This window comes from Tenrec ecaudatus, chromosome 9 (assembly GCF_050624435.1).
Source record: "Tenrec ecaudatus isolate mTenEca1 chromosome 9, mTenEca1.hap1, whole genome shotgun sequence".
Classification (NCBI taxonomy): Eukaryota; Metazoa; Chordata; class Mammalia; order Afrosoricida; family Tenrecidae; genus Tenrec; species Tenrec ecaudatus.
In genome coordinates, this window is record NC_134538.1 from 141,933,332 (window position 1) to 141,955,469 (window position 22,138).

The 22,138-nt window shown below is 44.4% G+C and overlaps 1 protein-coding gene across 15 annotated transcripts in view; it reads right to left on the minus strand.

The window, feature by feature from the left end:
* The window catches only part of CADPS2 (calcium dependent secretion activator 2), a 520,508-nt gene that overhangs the window by 251,399 nt on the left and 246,971 nt on the right, over positions 1-22,138 (minus strand). For all 15 annotated transcript variants that reach the window (XM_075557705.1, XM_075557702.1, XM_075557700.1 and 12 more), the window contains exon 7: positions 8,833-8,944. In XM_075557705.1, coding sequence (XP_075413820.1) covers positions 8,833-8,944 — 112 coding nt within the window. The remainder of the gene's footprint in view (positions 1-8,832; positions 8,945-22,138) is intronic.

Sequence of the window (22,138 nt, forward strand, 5' to 3'; positions counted from 1 at the left end):
GTGCTGGGTAGAGTGCATGCGTGCCATGTGTGTGTGTGCGTGCGTGCGTGTGTGTGTGCGCGCGTAGGCTTCAAAAGCCTGGAAAGGTGCAATGGAAAGAAAATGGAATTTTCCCATTAACTTTTCAAAGCCCCTTTTATATGTCTGTCAGGACCTATGGGCCTGTGGTTTTAATTCAGCTCTTAATACAGTTGGTGGGTCTTCTTTTTAGATTGCCTATTAGTCCTTGAAAGTGATGTGTAGGAGTTCCCTACTGTTTTGAAGCTATGTGCAAGGTTTTCAGCAGCCACTTCCCTGAAAGTTGGGCAGCCAATGCCTTCTTCATTGTCTGTCCTTAGTCTGAAAACTCCCCTGAAACGGGTTCTTGGGGTGACCCAGCTGGCATTTGCAATACCAATGACATTGCTTCTAGCAACACACAAGCCACCACAGGATGACAAACTGACATATAAGTGGTGGGAAGAGGAAACTTTGAGAACAGAACAAGGGAATACTGCATGGTTTAAAATCAGAAGAGGTATGCATCAGGGTTGGATCATCTCAAAATATTTATTCAATCTGCAAGCTTAGCAAATTGTGGGAAACTAACCCTGAGGGAAAAATGACAAGGGGTATATTCCCTAACTTATGACAGAGGGAATCTGGAAAGCTAGTATTCCATGGTAGGAAAGCCACCACTTCGGTAAGTTAAAGTCCAAGTGAATTATCCTGCATTAAATACCATGATCACAGATTCTCCCTTAACAGCTATGCTGCCTTAAAGTGAGCACACAGGTGAGTCTATCTCCCTGTAGAAGCAGACATTCTTTTCTTTTTTTTAACCTAGGTCCCATTAATTAATTAATTAAAAATCGTTTTATTAGGGGCTCATACAACTCTTATCACAATCCATATGTACATCAATTGTGTAAAGCACATTTATACATTCATTGCCCTCATTATTCTCAAAACATTTGCTCTCCACTTAAGCCCCTAGCATTGGCTCCTCATTTTTCCCCTCCTTCCCCGCTACCTCCTCCCTCACGAACCCTTGATAATTTATAAATTATTATTTTGTCATATCTTGCCCTGTCCGACTTCTCCCTTTACCCACTTTTCTGTTGTCTGTCCACAAGGGAGGAGGTTACATATAGATCCTTATAATCGGGCCCCCCTTTTCAACTCCCCCTCCCTCTCTCCTCCCAGTATCGCCACTCACACCACTGGTCCTAAAGGGATCATCCGCCCTGTATTCCCTGTGTTTCTGGTTCCTATCTCTACCAGTGTCTATCCTCTGGTCTAGCAAGACTTGCCAGGTAGAATTTGTCTTGATAGTGGGGGGTGGGGGGGAAGCATTTAGGAACTACAGGAAAGTTGTATGTTTCATCGTTGCTACATTGCACCCTGTCTGGCTCATCTCCTTCCTGAGACCCCTCGGCAAGGGGATGTCCAGTGGCCGACAAATGGGCTCTGGGTCTCCACTCTGCACTCGTCCGCTCATTCACCGTGGGAAGATATTTTGTTCGGATGATGTCAAAGCAGACATTCTTGTTATCTCCTCCACGTGAGGCATCCATCGGCCCTCATGCCTTCCCCTCATGCAGGTACTGGATTTCCTTACTTAGGGACTTTACTGTGGTTACCACCCACCTTGTGATGTATGTAACTACTGAATATGTATGTCATACGGCTACCTATAAATTATCCCAAGACAGAAAGTCTCTCTCTCTCTCTCTCTCTGCCCAGACCCCAGGAGGTGAGCATGCTACCGTAAAATGTGTCTGACTCCTTTATTTTACTCTACCTTCTATGACTTTACTGTGATCTTTATATATTATAACCTTACAATTGTGCGTACAGGCTCCCCGGTTGTTAGAGGCTGGTTTACTCTGATAGCAAATCATCAGAGAAGCTGCCTTATTTGAAGAAGAATGTGGCATCAGGATTGGAAGGAAGCTTATTCAAAACGTGATATGCAGATGACACAACCTTGCCTGCTAAAAATGAGAACTTGAAACACTTGCTGATGAAGACCAAGGATGGCAGCCTTAAGAATGTCTTACAACTCAATGTCAAGAAGACCAACATCCTCACAACTGGACCAATCGGTAACATCATGATAAATGGAGAAAAGGTTGAGGTTTCAAGTATTTTGTCTTGCTTGGACTCACAAACAAGGTTCATGGAAGTAGCAGTCAAGAGATCAAAAGATGAGTTGCCTTAGTTAAATCTGCTGCACAAGACCTCTTTAGAGATGTTACTTTGAGAACTACGGTGCACCTGACCCAAGCCATGGTATTTTCCGTGCCCTCAGATGCATGTGAAATTTGGACATTGAATAAGGAAAACTGAAGAACTGATCCATTTGAATTGTGGTGCTGGAGAAGAATACTGAAAGTACCAAGGACTGCAAAAAAGGGCAAACATCTATGTTGGAAGAAGTGCAGGCAGGGCAGGGTGCTCCTTAGAGTCAAGGGTGTCAAGACTTCTTACAGACTTTGAACATGTTACCCAGAGAGACACGTCCCTGGAAAAAAACATGATGCTTGGTATAGTGGAGGGGCGGCGAAAACAGAGGACAGCCTCCAAGGTGATAGCTTGACACAGAATATAACAAAGGACCCAAGCATAGTGTGGTAGTCACCTACTCTGGTGTCAATTTGAGGATGAAGAGTATAGGAGTGAAGTCTAGCTTGTCAATGAGATTGTAGCCAATGAGGCCTCTGTGTGGGCATGGCCTTCTCCTGAGAATTCTGGGAAGTCCGGTATTTCCTCCTTGGAGGTGGGAGACTCTCTGCCACTCCCTGGGAGACATTGTAGCTGACAAGACACATGGACCTACCTTAGTGCCCCGAGCCAGACAAGCCACATGGATGCAACCAGATCTCTGAAGCCGGAGAAGCCACAGAGAGACCCTTGCCAGCACTGAGATGCTTACTACGTGATCATCCTGCATTTAGCGTCATTGCATGTGTTTCATGAGTCTGAAGAGGACTTTATAGATTGGTATCAGACATATGGGCTAATATCAGACTTATGGCCTTGGACTGGACTGAGTTGGGATGTTTTCTTAATGTAAATTTCCCTTTATATAAAACTCTATCGTATATACATAAGCATGCTTATGAATTTATTTCTTTAGTCTACCCAGACTCACACATACAGGAATTGTGAGCATGGTGCAGGACTGTGCAGTATTTCCTTCTTCTGTGTATAGGATTGCTATGGATTGGAGATGACTTGATAAGACCTAACAATAGCAAAACAACAACTGTTAACGTGAGTTGTCTCCTTATCTCGTGAACACCAGCATCTTTGCTGTTATTGCTCTCATAACACTCTGGGATTCCAATACTGCTGAATGTTGGGTTTCTTAATTGAATCCCGTATTTCTTTTTGCATGTGTTTCCTTTTTTCTTGAGACTTGGTAAGTTCAGTTATTTTGTCATCTAGTTCACTTATTTCATCTTCTATCTGTCCAACTCTCTGATTGTTTCTCTTGATTTTTCTAACCCAGTTGCTTTATCCTTTAGTTCCAATAATTCTATTTTTTAATATTTTCAAATTCATTGTAGCATCTTCCATTTTGTCCCTCCATTTGTGTCCTGATTTCCACTCGTGTGTTCTCTGTTTGCTTTTCAGTTTCTTTCAACACATTTAGCACTGTAGTTTGAAGAGTATTAATTCTCAGCAGTAGTCTGGTCTCCCCTCTCCCTTCTTTATTTTTCCTTTTGATTAGTCCTTCTCTTGTGAAGTTGTTTGTTTTACTACTTTGGTTGAGCGCAGGACATTTTGTTATCCTTTTTATAAACTTTTATAGTTTGTATTCTGTGTGAGTGGAAGATTTTCTGATTGAGCATTCTGGTGGTGGAATGGCTAATTATGGGGTTTCCAACCAAGAGGCTAGGATCCATACCCAAAAGCCACGCTGTGGGAGGAAGACGCCACCTAAGTGAGACTCACAGTGCTGACAGTCCCACCTAGCAGCCTCACAGGGCCACTATCAGTCAGAGTCTACCCAACACAGTGGGATTGGTATCTTCTCCTGAGAACCATCAGAGGGCACTCTCAACCTGAGTTGTTGCTTTTCGGTGCTAATTCAGGAGTTCTGGATGCCTGATGGTTGGAATTCAATATGAACTCATGAGAAGAGGGGGTTATGAGTCATTATCTCAAATGGAAGTGGTGGGGCTCCTGCGGCAAAGGCGGGGGCTCTCTAGATTGGTCCCCCATGGGTACCCCTGCACAGACTCCACCATGATGTCCCACTGTGGCCCTTAAGGTACCAGATCCCCCCTGGAACAGAACAACCCTGAGAACCAGTTCCAAGTGGGCTACACTGAAGGAGATGGATGTGTGGGACTTGGATCTCCCTTCAATTTCAATGGTGAGCCCTCTCTGGGAGGATGAAGGGATGGATCCTTATGAGGTGACCAGCACACCAGCTCATCAACTGTGTCCAGTCCTTCTTGTCACTATCGATGTTACCAAGCAGGCTGGCTCTGTATCAAGTCATCAGGATCTGCTCTGTTGATGAATTCTGACAGCTGGAATTAGTGTTTCCCAAAGTGGGTGATCCTGCCCCTACTTTTATCCTGGATTATGAGCTATAGTTCAAAAGCTTTTAATTGCTAAGGGTGAACTGAGTAATTTTTTTTCCTGAAAAGAAGATGCTAGAGCAAATAAGTTTGTGAGCCCATGTTTTAGACTAATTCTAGGCGACAGTGGAAGTCTATTCACACATATGCAATGTGGGTGGTTGGTGCAACAAACATCCACATGGGTCCAGTGCTTCACTGAGGTGAGTACAAATCATCTTCTGGGTGACCTGCAGCAGCTACAGGTTGACATTGGTGAGGACGATCAGACAACCACCTGCAGGAGGCCTTGGGCCCCTTCCCGAGCATCTGGAGCCACAGATGGCCGAGCAGCATCTCTGTGACTCTCTGCCTCACGCAAGACCTGCTTGATGATGAAGTCATGCTTGGAAATTCATGATGGAAAACTCTTATTCCCCTGAATTTGCTTGCGACACTCCTTCCGAGGATGTGATGTCTGAGGCCAAAGTGGGTTGCGTTGAATCAAATACTTCTCCACCTGCAACAAGTTTCTGAGAGGTCCTGGGCACAGCTGCGCCCCCTCTTCAACTAGCACCGTGGACAGAGAAAACATTCAATGCGTGTTCAGTGGTCGCCTTGTCACGACACCAGCCAGCACATTCCTTCAGTCTGAGCTGTTAGAAGGAGCACACTCCCTGCCATCGGGCCGATTCTGACACACGGCAACCCCTACGGAGCTGAGAACTGTCCCTGTGGGTTATTGAGACTGTAAATCTTCACCAGAACAGAAAGTCCCCTCTTTCTCTCAAAAGGGCAATATGAGTAGGTTTGAACCACAAACCTTGAGATAGCAGCCAAGCTTGTAAGCCTATGAAGCCACCAGAGCTCCTTGCTCCAAGGCGGGAACCCCATATTTAATTAAAGCCTCACACACTGTAATTAATTAAAAGTGAAAGGTCCTTCTACAAGCAGTTAATAACCACCATAGAACGTGATTAACAAGGCCATCCTTACCCGTCTCCCGTGACTCGGTGAAACTCCCATTTCCCCTTCAGTTCGCCTAAGTGCTCAGAATCGAGAAAGTCTTGGGAGTCGACAGAGAAGGAATCCATAAGGCTGCAGCAGTTCTTTCTTACTTTCCGTAAATGAAACAAATCAGCAAACAATAGAGAACGAATGAAAGAAATACTGTTTTGTGCAGCACAATGCAGTCGGAATCTATCAGAAATGAGACGGAAGCATTCACATGTAGCTTTCCGTGCGGACAGAAGCTCTCGCAGCACTGGGGTACATCCCCAGGCATGGAATTGCTGGGGCACTTGGTGAATTTATGTTTAATTTCCTCAAAGTGGCCAATTTGTTGGAAAAGGCCTCTTCTGAAGTGGCTAGATGGTTTTCCAGGACCACTAAGGAGTGAGGATTTCTGTTATTCTTGCCAGTGCTTCTTATTGTCAGCTTTTTTGGATTTTAGCCATGTTAGTAGGTGTACAGTGGAATCTTGTGGTATAAACCTATTTTTAAGTGCTGTGCGTCTTGTCTTAATTAAGAGAGCTTTATTTTGGCTACAATACAACTTTGTGATTGGAAAAACAAAACAAAACGAACAGACTTCACTTTAGCAGCTGGCAGAGCTTCCTGGTGCTGCCACACCAACAACAATACCACATGTGGGCACCTTTAAAGAACAGGAATGTATTGTCTCACCATCTGGGCGGAGAGGAGTCAGACTTCAAGGTTATACGCTGGCCACGCCTCTCAGGGCCAGACAGCCTGGGGGCTTCTTAGTGTCCTTGGCTTGTAGAAAAGCGCCCAGTCGCACAGTGATTCTGCGCTGGGTAAATAACTGCAGCGTCGGCTGTTGGAAGTGACCAGCCCCTCTGTGGGAGCAAGACTGGGCTTTTACCTCTTGTAAAGAAATACAGTCTAAGAAACTCTCCTGTCCTATAGAGATGTCAGATGATACATGGCTGTCTCCTTCAAATGCAAACAGAAACGACTCACTGTTTCTAATTATTAAAATCGACAAATACATGAAAATGATCATGGATCTCTTCTAACATGTGTGCCTAGCTACAGTCTAAGCACCCAAGGTCAATGCAGGGATGAAGACAACAAAGAAAGCCAGGAGTGAAGGACCAATGGCAGGAAGCAACAAGCTAAACACAAGATCAGTTTGGAGACAGGGAGGGAAGCCAGTGCACGGACAGGACAGCAAGAGTCCTGCAACTTCGCTGAGTGTTCAAATCCCCGGGAGGGTCTGCTACAACAGAGGGCGGGGGGGGGGGGCACAACCCCCAGATATTCAGATGTAGCAGATCTTGAGAAAGCCCACTGTCATCAAGTCAATTCTGACTCATGAAGACCTCACAGGGCAGAGTCCAACTGCCCCCGTGGGCTGGGCTCCCGAGATGGAACTCTTCATGAGCGTAGAGAGCCTCATCTTTCTACGGTGCAGCAGCTCGTGGGTTTGAATTGCTGACTTTATGGTTAGCAGCCCGACCTGGAACCCGCTACACCACTAGGGCCCAAAGGGCTGAGGCCAAAAATTTGTAGGTGTTTCGCATGCCGCTGTCCCAAGACTGCACATTCAGAACCCCCAGTGACTGTTCTATGCCTTCATAAGAGGTCTGATTTACCTCCCACCCCAAGTAGATTAATTCTCAGGACCTTTTAGAATAGAGTGATCTGATTTGATTTGGATTTTCCACTGATCACAGTGGCTGAAGGTTGCTCAATGGGAACAAGACAGTGACTAGGACACAAGCTGTAGTTGATGTGAGAAAGTGCTAATTCCATTGTGAATTCCAGTGCTAACTGCAGAGAGGTTACGGTGTGGATAGATTCTGGCTAAACTGAGGGAAAGCTGACAAAACTTGCAAACAGAGGAACGGAGAAAGAAGGGAGTGTGTAGGCCACTGGTTTGACAACTAACTGTCTTTTGGACTAGAAATCAACACTTCAGTTTTAAAATACCTACACATTCAGGATCTATGAATATACTTTTGTAAATGTCAAGTATGTCATTGGATATACAAATCTGGAGTTACAAGGTAAAAGAAAAATATCACAGATGTAGAAGTCATTAGTACCTGAAAGCTGTCTCCATCCATGCTCCCCACTGAGGGCATCACTACAGAGCAGCAGTTCTCAGCCTGGGCTGCTTTTTGCTCCCTCCAAGATCCCTAGGGATTTTTTGCAAATGCCTGGAGACAGACCTGCTTTGTTGTCTCACATGTGAAAGGGGCTGCTGGCAGGTTGCAAGTCAAGGGAATGGGGGTCATCTAATAGCTGGATGCCAAGGGTGCCGGTCAACCTCATTAAATGCACAGGCCAGTTCCAAACTCCAAAGAAGTTTCCTCTTCAAAATGTCAACATTGCTGAGGTTCAGAAAGCGTTGACGAGATATTCTTTTTAAATGTCTTTATCTCGTCAAGGGAGAAAAGACCCATGGAGGCCTTTTGCAAATCCACAATTGCCCGGGAAATATAGTACTTGCTAACCTAATTACAAAAAAATGCTTAATGTGCTACTTCACCAATGGAGACATGCATTAGAAAGAGCTCAGGACTCCATGACAGCAAGACACGTAGAACGGTTGCTGTAAAATACAGAAACATGGTTAGAATAAGAAAACATGGAAACCTTTAACAAGTTTCTATGAGAAACCTGCATGCACACACCAAACAATGCCTCTCCTCAGCCAGCAGCCAAGTCTCTCTTTGGTTCTCAGCCCCAAGCCACTCAAGTCCCTTGGCACTGCTTCCAGGAGCCAGGAAGCCTGCCTGCAGCTCTGCCTCACAGGCTCAGTCTTGGCAGGGTCCCCTGTTCGGTCTCGTGGTCTCTCCCTTGGCCTCTGGTTTCCATGTGGCCTGGCCCCTGTGGCCTCTGCCACTTCAGGTAGGGGTTCTGAATGTGTTCTGCTGGTGGCTCTTCTTCCTCGAGGGTCTCAGGAATTCGAACTGCTCTTGAGACAGCTCGCTGACATACCTAGGGGAATGGCACCCCGAAGTAACCACATTTCCTCTATCATTGTTCCACCAGTCCTGTGGCAAAAGAGCCCAATCGAGGAATTTGCCTCCACCACACCTACTCAACGTCTCTCCCAAGATACTCTGTCCTGGAAGCACACGCGTTTCTTAAAGGAGATCAATACAATGGGTTCAAAGAAAGATTACAAACACAAGGTTTTGTGTAATTGATGAACAGAGTGTTCAGACTGATCCGACTTAACTTTGAATTCAAATGAGCTAAAATTGGGCTGCCTGAAGCACGGCAGGGGCTGCTCGAAACTCACCCTTCCTAGTTCTTTATCTTCAAGGGCCAGGACCCCAGTGCTTTCTGTGAAGAGTTTCACTTTGACCACAGGACGAGGGTATGTCGTGGTGAAATCCCCTTGGGTTCCCCATCTGCAACGAAAGAGAAACACTTTCTTTTAAAATACAGCATCAATGCAGCCCCGCCCCCCTGTCCAATTGCTGTGTCTTCACAGAAGGCATGTTAAGCAAGACAGAGTCTTTTTTGACTCCATACGATTTTCATCTTTGCTTTGTTTCTGACAGATGGCACTGCTAAGGAGAAAAACAATAATAATAACGCTTCACAGCTGAGAAGAGAGATTCATCTGCTCGAAAATTTAGCAAGTTGGAGAACAATACAGAGGACACAGTTAGAATCTGGTCATGGTCAAGCCTTATAAACCTGGCTCTGGGAACCTATGAGTCATTCAAAGATAAATGACAATATTTTTGCCTAGCATAGGCATGCATATGTATCGGCGATGGGCAGTTGCTTTCTCAGAAAAATGGTTTTGCAGGCCAAAGGTTTTTGCCACAGCTCTTCCTGGAAAGTTTATCATATCCTTTTTATTTATTTATAAAATGTGGAGGTAATTATTTCCGTTCTATTACTTTATATGATTAAAAAAACCAAACACCTCCTGTCAAAAAGAAAGACATATGTATCATTAAAATATGAACGCTTCGCAGTTAATTTCCCAATACACTCTCTCCAGAATGGAATAACTCTGTCGACATCTGGCTTTTCAAATCATCATAACAAAATAACATGTTTTCTTGGCTTATCTTTTAATTAATAGCATTTCGTCTCTACCACACACCAATTCATTCTTGCTTATTTAAAAACCTTACTGACACACACCTGATATTAAAATATCACAGCAATTTTACTCATAACTCTGAGAGATTACAAGCCGTGAGACTCAGCACAGCATGAATAAAATGCTATTGAGCAATACACCACGTAAGGGAAAGGAAATATGAAATTTGAGAAATCCAGAATTCATCTTAGACTGGAGCCACCAAGTAGAAAATTCCAACTCTGCTATGCTGTTTGAGATAATAACAATAATAAAAAACCAAAATAATTTACATTGTCATGGCGGTACATAAACTATTTTATCTTGTAAGTCTTATTCCTAAAACTCGGCAAGTCGGAAAAGCCAGTGAACAGAAGTAACATAAAAATTGAACAAATCATTATCAGGCTGCCTTCCTCTCGTGTCACAGGAAGTAGACTACTGTAACGTGTGTACAGTAAAGCAAGGAAGCCATTGCAGTGACTGGAGAAACGAAATGATGGATATAGTCTGTTCGCTTGAAGCTGAAGTCCTGAGCCCGAGGGAAGAGAGAGATGCAATTAGTCTGGAAAAGCAACTAATTCCCCTAAAGAGGTGACCACATCGTCCTGACAATTTCACAGAATTAAGACAGTCTGAGGTAAAGCAGAGCTAAAACATGATTAAAAATAAAAGTAGATTCAGAACCCAAATGAGAGAGTTGAAGACATGGCATGGGGCCATGGGCTGAGCTCCTCCACCTACACAAGGGAGAAAGGAGACCCCAGCTTTGGAGATGTCAGTGGTGCCTGTCCTCTCTAATTTCCTTTATTCTGATGCCAACCTCCCCCCTCCCCCCCCAGACATTCCACTGCTCTCCTGGGTTCAGTCATCCATTGTGGAGACCACACAGCACTCAGACAATACTCCTGATCAGGCGGGTTTATGAGGGATGTTCACGCGTTTTCACAAGTCGGGATCCGAAAGCATTAGAAAGTCCTTTTGTCTCCAGCCGCTCTTCTTTGGTCTGACCAGGCCGACAGACATGCGTCTCTCTCTGTCCATGGCCTCTAGTCACTGGGTCCCTTGGCCTCTCCTCTGCCCAGGCAGGTATTACCAAGCTCCTTTAGTGCTGAAAAATGCCCAAGGGGACCCCATGCTGCAAGGCAGCCTGCTGCCTGAAGGCACTTGGCTTCGTGTCCCTCTGCCTCTGGCTGCTTCTCCGCCTCTGGCTGCTTCTTCACGGTCTCTGCGGCTTCTACTTTTCCACATAGGGACCCTGGATTAGCCTGGCTTTTTTCTGGGGCTCACGGGATTCTCTCTTCCTGCTTCTTGAGAGGGCTCAGTTTGTACAGAGCAAAGGGCACAGCCGACCAATCCTGGAGTTAGCGTCTTGTACATTCGGCTTCCATATTCCCGTTGGTCTCTTGGTGGGAGCTATGGAGACTATGGCTAGAGGGGCTACAGCAAGTAATTTCACTTTATAGCAGCAAAGACACATTCTCGTTTAGGAATGAAGTCAAGCCTTGAACAGGGTCAGGCAATCTGGGTAAAAACTCTGGAATAGATCCCCACGGCGTACCTTTCTTTCTTTTTGAAAAGGAAGATTTTTCTGACTTTACTTTATTGAGAGCATAGGAAAACGTAGGTTCTCATGTGCAACTTAGTGATGTGGATTACATGCTTTGAGGTGTACAGCCATTGACAGGCTCTCAGAACAAATCATTGTCTCCTAAGGTCTCCATCTACTCCTTCAAGTATGTATTGTCAAATATGTATAATCTTTCAACTATAGACGGGTGTTCAAACATACAGGCAGGCAGGCTGGTTTTAAGCAGACTTCAGGGGATGTTTTGGGGTTAAGGAGAAAAAGATTTGAAAACCATTCCAAATCATGTAAAACTGCTCAGAAATGGAGCGTGAACCTTGAAAAAGCCCAGAACCGAGACCGCTTTCCAACCATTAGCGTTGTGGGAACTTGGAGAATGCCTAGCAGACTAGGAATGGTGACAGTGGGACAGAACGCTTGGAGACATCAGGTGACTCTAACAAACAGAAGGACAGTCATTCATAAGGAAAGAGTTAGCTTAACTAGGTGGCAAGGCCTTAATGAATCTAGAGTCTGGAAGGAAACCTTGGCTTTCCATTCCTGAAACTAGTCTTCCAACGGCAACAGGAATGAGGTAACTATTTCAGAAATCCACCGGAATACTGCTTTCTGCAGTAACCCCAAGAATACAGAGCCCTCGGTCAGGGACGAGAGCAGGGAATGCCCACTGCCTGTGAAAGGAGAAGGTGTAAATAGTACACTGTAAGGCAGGACCAGCTTGACGGATGCCAACGTGGGCAGATCCCAACTGTAACAGGGCCAGGGAGCTAAGCTCTTCTCGACATTAAACAAGAGTTTGCACTTTTAAGGGGGGTGCAAAATCATAAATATGGTGATAAGTAATAGTCTTCATAAGCCCCAGCATTCCCGTGTGAAACGCAAACGGTGACACTTTGCTCATTTCTCCTGTAATGCTCAACAAAAGGACTCACTGCCATCGAATCAATTCTGACTCTGGTCACCCTGTAGGTGAGGTCGTGGGTCATGCGCTGGGCAGCGAATCAGATGGTCAGCAGTTGAAAATCACTGCCCCTCTGTTGGAGAAAGACCAGGCTTTCTGCTCTGGTAAAGGGTTACAGTCTTGGACACCCATGGGGGCAGTTCTACTTTGTCCCGGAGCATCGCAGTGACGATGCCCGTGAAAGTAAAAGTTAAATATTCATGAACTCGTACAGCTAGAAAATGTTTGTGCATTCCTAAGGAGTGAATTAAAGTCCATGTTCCTGAAATAAAAAAGGTGGGAGGGGGAACAAGAGAAGAAGGCTATTTTCATTGTTCATCGATATGTCTTGCTCCCTCCTTAATTGGCATGTTTAACCCTGAGGAAGGATATCAGTTATTATCTTCCTACTATATTTTTCTGTATTATATGATAAGAGAAAAGAATATATTACTCTTCCTGTCAATTTGCTTTGACTCAAAAGTCATTAGTTTCTTCTGCTTCTATGACTGTACTATTCATAAGGATTCATCCTTCCAATGTAAATCTGCCAACAAATAAAATATCTACAATGTACCAATAGTAGAACAGAACTCCCTGGTGACAATTTGGGAGTTCATCTACTGAATGGAACCAATGGCACTACGAATTCAGAATTTACTGTCAAATAAAGTGTACTGGAAACGTGTATGGGGAGCCAAAACAGAGGATGCTTTGTTCATCCGGTAAGTTAATTTCTGGGGAAATTATTCTAAGAAAAGTTTATAAACTACAATTGGCAAGGGCATGTAGAACAGCAAAAACCAATTAATTCAATCCCAATCTCTAATATTATGAAGATAGTTGCTCCTTATGCTGGTGTTTAGGAAGACAGTATAAACCATGCGTGACATAAAGTGAAGCAAAAAGGGACACAAAACAGAATGCATGCCTTTCAGGCACTCAAAACCCGATTGTATTGTGCGTGCCACACAGGATTTCACCTGCAACGAAAACCCTACTCTTTTGAAAGTTAAATTGTAATAGAAGATAGAAAACTATGAGCAGTCCCATGACTATATGCTGTCACCACCCCCGCCCCCATGCACTATCAAAGGACTTCAGAAAGCTTGTAATAAAAAGGAATCGAAAGATAATGGAATTTTCCCACAAACTTTCTGAAGTCACCTTGCATTCTTCACAGTTAGTGACCTCTCCTATACAGCCTCGGGTAGCAATTGGAGAACTAGATTGATAGCTAGAACATGAAAGGATGCTAAACATGTTTCAACATAGTTATTCGAAAGCATGTTGAAAATCATGACAGAAAGACAAGTTTTTCAAAGCCATTCGAGCCTGTGAAATCAAAATTCTTATTATGAGCACAGGTAACAGACGCTTTCATTTGAGAAGCTAAGAAAAAAGTAGGTTTGACCAAAAGTGTTAATCTGTAGTCAGCATCTGAGAAATTAAAAAAGGTATACATAACATCCAACATTACTTCATCTATCCAGCTAGCTCTGTTAGCGCCCAAATATTCTTTGATCCGTTCTGTTTTAAGAATGAAGGTATACTGATAGTCATTTCAAAATAAATAAATTAAAAAACGAAGGGTGATTATCTTGGTGATACTTATTACAAATTTGTCACAGTACGTTATTGTTTGACTCTTGCTGATGGCTGTTAAAAATGACTAGTTTTAAAACATTAGAAAGCCCATTCTATCGATTTGATTTTAAAACATTAGACAGCCAATTCTATCAACTGCACTTGTTCTACATCTACTCAAAGATTATACAAATATGAACATATATTTATTTCTAATGCCCCTGTGATTTAAACGTTCACTCTGTCTACAATTAATTCTCATGCCAAATGGTAATCTTACTTAATTTTCCAGTCGTCCAAATCTCATTCGGCTAAGAAGTCATCATTACAATACTATACTATTTAGACTTGTGCTTGGTTTTGAAATTTCCTTTTATGAGATCTCCCATCTGAGCTGTGCTGCAGCTGCTGTAATCATAGTAACTTTAGAGACACTATGCTGCTTGTTATAGCAAAGAGGGAATGGGCATTTTAAGCTTAAATTTTTTTCAGAAGAAAGGAGGGCTCTCACTTAATCAAATATTCCCTTTTAAAATATTCCTTTGTGATGCCTTAAAATGGTTTAATCTTTTATGGATGTCTCACACATTTACCGTTACAAATACTACAAGGCGTTTTAGACTTCAGTCCTCAAAGATCTGCTTCTCTTATACTGACAATTGCTGACATACTAGAGAGTCATGGGTTTTAAGATAGTTAAAGTTTATTGTGCCAACCTGGCCGATACACACATGTGGGATCAATAGAAGGGCGGAGATATAAATGGCGCAGTGAGCCTCACCTTTCTAGTTCTCAGGTCTCTTGATTTCTGATGGTCAGATCAGGGTGCAGCCCCCTACTTCAGCTGGCAAGGCTCACTTCCTGAAAGACATCCCTGAGGAGAAGCCACATGGACCTACCCCGATGCAGCCCTGGGTGCTGGAGCAGCCGTGTGGAGACCCCTGCCAGCGCTGAGATGCTTACACATTCACTGACTCGGCTTTCTACCTGCAGTCGGCATCATTTCATGTGCTTTGTGAGATGGAGGAAGACTTTGTGGATTACTGTCAGACATATAGGTTAATTTTGGACTTGTGGGCTTGGGCAGCACTGGGTTGGGATGTTTTCTTGACGTGCAGTTAACCTTTAGATAAAACTCTCTCTTATACATGAGTTTCTGTGGATCTGTTTCTCTAAAGTACTCAGACTAACAACAGTTTTAAAATGTTAAATACGAGATGTCTAAACTAGTATTAAACTCTTATTTTTGCTCAAATGATTGTTCTTGCTCTTTCATTTCCAAATCTAATGAAAGCTTTTAAAAATGTCTTTTTCATCAAATTAGCATTTATTCTATTACAGATATTGAGCCATTAAAACAATCAAATAACAATTACATATAATTCCAAAGACATCACTAAATTCTAACAGAAAATATTAAGGATTCAACCATTGAAATGTATTGAAATAATTGGATATAATTACTAATATTTCTCATGTTTTAGTAATTTATGCATCTAACAATGAAAGTAAAGTAACATATTTATTTAAGAATTTTTGCCTAAATAAAAGATTTTGGTCCCTGATTTGGGTATCTTTTGGAAAGCAAGATATCTGGGAGCACTGATTTAGGTATTTCATTGGGAAGTAGACAAAACAAAAGTACATTCCCCCCTTCCCCAACCCCTCCTTACACGTATCCTGCAATAGATGACAAGCAGGTCTGTGGTCCATTTCTGCTATCCTGTGGAAGAGTTTGCTGGGACAACCGAAGCTTGTTGGTATTAGGTGCAATGAAGTCAGTTCTGAGTCGTGCACAGTAAACGAAACAGTGCCCAATTGTGCACCATCCTTGTCAAATTCATGCTCAACAGTTATGGTTACCTTGGACTGATTTTATTTACTCCTACCTGGTGGAAAGGTAGATGGGTACCCTTCATGAGTACACTGAGACAGATAAAGAGGAATGTGGAGACCTGAGGAGGGGATGAAGGTGCTACACAGAAATGCATATGCAGCATCCTAACCACTACCAAGCAGTCTCCCACGGAGCCGAGTATTTTCTGGGAGAGGAGTGTCAAGGGAACCTTGCGCCTCACGGACTGAGGGTACACTGGTGTGTCCCTGTTCTGTGCATCCTCTTTCACCCGCATGAGTTCCCCAGGGCTTACTTCCATGATTAAAGCCTGTAGCCCTTGCCTTGTGTTTTGTCATCTTCCTATGAGTTACTGTCGTGCTCATGGGGCCACATCTACTTCAAGGACATTCTGAAACAGGCCTGTATGTAAAACAGGTCCATGCAGAAGTTGCGGTGTGCTGTCCAGGCAGTTCTGACTCACAGGATCTATGCACAGAAGAACCAAAGACAGCCCGGTCCGGCACCATCCTTCCAACTGTGGCGGTGTCAGTCCACTATTGGAGCCACTTTGTGAATTCATCTACTTGAGGGTCTTCTTTGCTGGCCAACTTTGCTTGCCAAGTGTGACGTCTTTTCCAGGACTGATCTTTCATGTTGACACGTCTGAAGTACAAGACAGTCTCTCCAACCCCACTTCTAAGTAGAATTCTGGCTGTTCTTCCTCCAAGACAAGATTTGTTTGTTTCTTTAGCAGCCCCTGGAACTTGTAGCATCTCTGACAACACCACAATTCAAAGGCTCCAGTCCATCAGCACCCTTTCTTATCTACTATGTTGTAACCTTCACATGCAGATGATATGACTGAAAATCTCATGATGTGAGTCCAGCACACCTTCATCTGCAAAGTAACATCCTTGGTCTTCAACCATTTAAAAAGGTCGTGCAGTTTGCACACATGTTTTGATTTCTTGACTGTTGTTTTTAGGAGCCTCGACTGTAGATCCAAGCAAGACAAAATGCTTGACACCTTTGACCTTTGTTTGTTGATCATGAGGTCATCTATTGGTCTACTTGTGATGATTTCTGGTTTTTTTAAATTTAAATGTTTTATTAGGATTTCTGTTTGTTTTACGCTGAATCGCCATCCATATTGGCAGCTGCAATCTCTGATTGTGTTATTTGTGTATCTCCGGTTGTTAATAGGTCTTCCTCCAGCCCAGTGCACATCTTTCTTCATATAGTACAGCTTCTCGGATTACTTGTTCAACGCCTGTATAGTACTATAGGGTGACTATTTTCTGAAATTGGTTCAACGGCATTGGGCATGGTTTGGTTTCGGTTGTCATTTCTTGTTAGTGTCTGTAGTAGTGGTATGATTTTTACTCCGTGGCTACCAAAAAACAAGGTGAATTTTTAAAATACTCAACTGAGATCTCAGAAGAATAAGAACCAGCTAGACAATATCTAAGCGAATGAGAAACCTCCCTTGGCTACGAGGGAAATGCAACAAAGGAAAAAGGGCAGTGAGGAGGGGCGGGAGTGGGAAAGAAAGAAGAGAGGGAGGAAGGGAGTGGGGACAAGTCTTAGTAAAGGTAGAGGGCCTTACATACTAAATTTATTGCAAGTTTGCATGTTACTTTCATAAAATTCCTTTAAAAAGATACGAGTTAAACGAGCCCCCAATAAAATGATTAAAAAATAATAGTGTAACATGCTGCACAGTTCAATGAAAGAAACATCATATCATTTGAAGTAACTAAAATGACATTTTTGGACTATGGGGAGGACCTTTCAGGGACTCCGAATGAACACAGATTCCTACTTTTAATTAAAAGGAAAAGACAAAGCAAAATCTTGGTCTGGAGTCCAACATGATGAAGACAGAAGAAACCCTGAGTGGGCATCCGACCCAGTAATCAGCAAAACGTTTGGGGATGGGGTGGGGCGGGGCGATGGGGAAAACATCACCGTCAGAGTCCTAGAAAGACCCTATGACTTCATCCTCATTCTCTTACGGGGGCTCTGCCCCTTCAGAGAGCGAGCTCCCATTTTGCCACGCTGAAGATTTGTCAAGCTTCAAGAATAATGGGATAAAATTATCCTCCAAAGTATGTATTTCTTTTAAGAAGCCCCATGCCATTAAAGCTCCATATCCAGAGTAGAGAGATCACATTACACTTGTACCATTTCCTTCTGGGGAAGTCTCGCAAGCATGTTAGCACAGAAGCAAGCTTCAGAAAGATAGAAGATGTAATCTCTCGCAAGCACTTTCCTTTCTCTCCCTTCGAGCAGGATCGTTCAAAGACATTAGCTTGAAGCATCGCATTTTAAAGAGAACAATTGGTCACATCTTGAATTACAATTTTACTTGGTCAAGACAGTCTAAAAAGAAAATTTTTTTTCTAAGACCGAAATCGAGGTTCTTAAGAACGTCTGCACCAAAGTAGAGGCACCATCACTGAGAAAGAGGCAAACTAGTTTAACTTTAAAGTATAAAGTTTTATTACGCCTCCACAAATCCCTAGGATGAGGTTCAAATCACAAAATGCAATGATTTATATACTGCAAGCGCCAATAATCAGGTCTGCTAGAGTCATTCACAGGAAACACTGGTCGGTGGTTTGAGAAACATGTAGTCGCCAGCTTCTGTGAAGATTATTGCCTTGGAAACCCGAGGGAGAGGTTCTACTGTCCCCTACAGAGGCCCTATGGGTTGGGATTCAATTGATGATGGTGAGTTTTATGATTCAATATTCCTGCTGCTTTGAACCCACCACGCGCTCCAGGAGAGAAAGATGTGGCAGCCTATATCCATAATGACTGATCCTCTGAGAAACCCGATTGCGGCAGTTGGACTCCTGTCTATATGGTCACTGAGAGTCAGAATGGACTTGATGGCGACAGCTTGGGTTTTCAGCGTGCAGTGAGTGATTCACTGAACTGTACCTTCCTATTCACCACGCCTCATTTCCTCCACCTTGAAGCTTTCCCACATGGAGAAAACAGCTATGTTCTGTAGTTACTGCCTGCTGGGCCCAACATTGTCCTACTCTGCTCCGAACGTTTGAGATGAAAGTAAAACTTGGGTGGGTTATATGAACCAGGAAAAAGAATCCTTTGAAGTATCATAGCATTAATGTATTACTTGTAAAGATCAAAGACCTTCCACATTTTAATCTATAGGATTCCAAAATATTAGATTATAACTATTCCTAGCTTTGATTCAGAGCAAACCAAACTCACTGCCATTGAATACCCTGGGGGATAGGGTCTTACTGTCCCTGTGAGTTTCTGAGACCGTAACTCTGTGGAGGGACGGAAAGCCTGGTCTTTTATCCGCAGGGCAGCAAATGGTTTCCAATGCTGACCTTGCACTTTGCAGCCCCACCTGAAGCCAACCTGCCACTAGGCCTTCTCCACCAGCGTGAACAGTGGAGTGTATGTCCACTAGAATGTGGGAGGGTCACACTTGACCATGTACCCACTGCCATCCATTCAGACTCACAGTGACCCCTGCACAGGGTTTTTGAGCCAGTGAATCACGACAGGGCAGCCACACTCATCTTCCTCCTGCAGAGCAAGGCTGATCTCACAGCCACACCAGGGCTTCCCCCAAGGAGTCTCTACCTGGAGAGAAGTTCAAGGAGTGCTCATATTCCTTGGGACCAGTCCTGTGGTGAGAAAAGGTCTTCCTTTACGCTTCTATAATTTGAAGACCTTGTGATTGCCAAGTAAGTTTCTGGCTTTGCATCTGCTTATAGGATTGTGCTTGGAAGGAAGCACATTTCAGCTGCTGAGCTCATCCAATGGTAAAAAAGAACACCCCCAAACAACTCCAGCTTGTCTTAGGGTAGTAACATGGGGATTTTAAAGGATGAAGTCTAGGCTGAATTATGGGCACAGATTTAATTCATTTCTCCTGGGAACTTCCTGTTGATTAAACTATTCCCTCCCCTCCCCCCTAAATGAAGGATTTTTGGGTGGAGTAGAGAGTCTTTCGATTGTCCAGAAAGAACAGGGAAATGATGTCTAAATGACACAAACCTCCCAGAAGGCAGGGAGACGGCTATTCCCGAGGGGGGTGAACACAGCTGGAAAGCCCCCTGCCTTTCAAGTAAGGGCCAAATGCTTCAAGTCGAAGCGGACGGACGACAGCAAGGTCTGCCAGGCAGGATGGCCAAGGGAGTTCACCGCTGGCACCACACTGCTGCTCGCTCCCAGGAGACTTGCTGTGGGGCTGCCAGTTACCAGCAGGTCCGCCCCCATTCTCGGAGACCATGCGTTATGGAAACCACACGGCCACTGTGGATTCTTGATGGCCGGTACCTCCTTTACAGACGTTTCCCGTGCACGAATGCACAGCACATCAGGGGCCCGCCTCTAACCGCTGCACACAGTGTTCAGCCAGTCACTCCGCCCCCTGCCTCGGCCGGCTGGCTGTGTGGTCTTATGTTTGCTACAGAGCAATTGCTGACCTTTGCGGTGCTTACAGACGCTGTCGGCCTGTTCAGCGTCCTGCAATCTGCGTAGGAAACATCCTTTGTTTCTTCCCAGGAGGTAGCTCTGGTTCCAGGTTCAGAGAGAGTCTCAGCGGGACAACCTCAGGCCCCCTTCAGTTTAAACTGGTCAGGAAGTCTGGTCTTCCGAACACCCGGAGTTCTGGTCCATGTTTCCTCCCATTCTATCAGGTCCATATTTTGTAGCCTGATCAGAACCATCAGTAAAGGGGGCCGAGCATCACTTAGTTCCTCTGACCTCTAGCTAATTGTGAGCTATCTTGGAACACAGCTGTTGCCCAGGCAGGCTTTGAAAATGCAAGGGCACTGAAACGTATCTTTAGAAAAACAGTTTTACATCCATGAGCTAATGAGAGCCTGGCTAGGTTTTTGAAAGGTTCTGAAAGGCAGGGCCAGGAGAGAGACAGGGCTTTCTACTCTTTTAACTAACTAGAGTCTCATAAATCCACAGCGGTCCCTCAGAGTCAGCACTGACTCGGTGGCAGTGAGTAAAAGGCAAGGACGGGAGCTCTGGTGGCACAGTGGTAATGTGGTGGGCTACTAACTGCAAGGTCAGCAGTTCAAAACCACCAGCTGCTCTGTGGGATAAAGACGAGGCTGTCTCCCATAAAGAGTGACAGTCTTGGAAACTTACAGGGCAGTTCTCTTCTGTCCTATAGGGTTGCTATGAATTGAAATCCTCATGAGGGCAATACTTTTGGTTTGGGAAAGGGCAGGACTTACAACTGGGTCCTTTCTAGCTCAAACCCCTGCTGATGTTTCACATTTCTTCTCAGATGCACTGAACCAGAATCTGGCTAAAATGATTCTGATTCAGTATATCTGGGGAGGGAATGCAATTTTTCACAGGGGGCTGAGCTAGAATGAGTCACTCTGCAGCTGGAGTAAAGGGTGGAGATCCCGGGTGCGGAATTTGTTTCTCCAACATTTACCCAGGTGGCCTGGGAGATCGTGCAATGAACAAGAGCTCTGCCGTCTGTGCTTCAACTGGTAGAGCCCCTGGGAAGGGCCCATCAGAAGTGGCCTTGGGTGGCACGAATCGCCAAGCACTCAACAACTCGCTGAAAGGTTGGTGGTTTGAAACCACCCAGGAGCCGCTTGGAAGACAGTGGTGGAAATCTACTACTGTTCAAAGGTCACAGCCACAAAAATCCTCAGGAGCAGTTCTACTCTGTGCGCACAGAGGTCATCGTGAGTCAGGAAGGGCTGTGAGGCAACAGGCAGGGCAATGGAGTGGAAAATGTGTCCATCACAGGCCTGCTGTGGGGAAGACAGGGGTGAGGGGGAACAAAGACTCTGGCCTCTTGGAATCCAGGCTTGTGGAAAGGGAAGGAGACGGAAGCATGTCATCAAACTGCAGAACTAGAAAAGTCACCTCTGACATCCTGCCTGCCTTTTAAGGCTGACATTTATTGCATCACCTTTCAATGTTCATGACCTGTCTAAGCTACGGCAGCTGCATGGCCCGCTCTAAGTACCCTTGTGCTCCGAATGTACCAGGGACACGCTAAAGTCTACAGAGAGGAATAAGGAGAAGATGTGGTGTAGTAGAATGATAATGGACTTGGGAATCAAAGAGGAGGTAAGTTCCAATTCTGGTTTCCCAGTCAAGGAAGCATGGCCATTCAGCTTTGTTGAAGATCAGTTTTCTGATCCAGCGAACAGAAACTCCTTGCACATTTCCCCCTCAAATGATTATTCAGAAGACACCTATCACGTCATCTGGAAAATTAGAAAGCAGACAAAATAAATGCTTGTTCCCAATCCCCTGAGTGCTGCCCCAATAGCAGGGTGTGGACCTGCAAAGGCCCAGGCCCTGCCTGCATTACCCAGCCAGTCTCCCTGAGGGAAAAGCCAACTTGGAGTATTCTCACTAGCCTATGGAAAGATGCGGAAAAGTGTTCTTTGAGTATGGTAGAAAACATCCTAAAACACCTAGGTTTTATCTAGCAGAGGTGAGGCGCAGCTTTTACTTGGCATTCTTCAGCTTCCCAAGTCCATCAGCACTGCATGAGCTCCAGAAAGTATGGCCAATG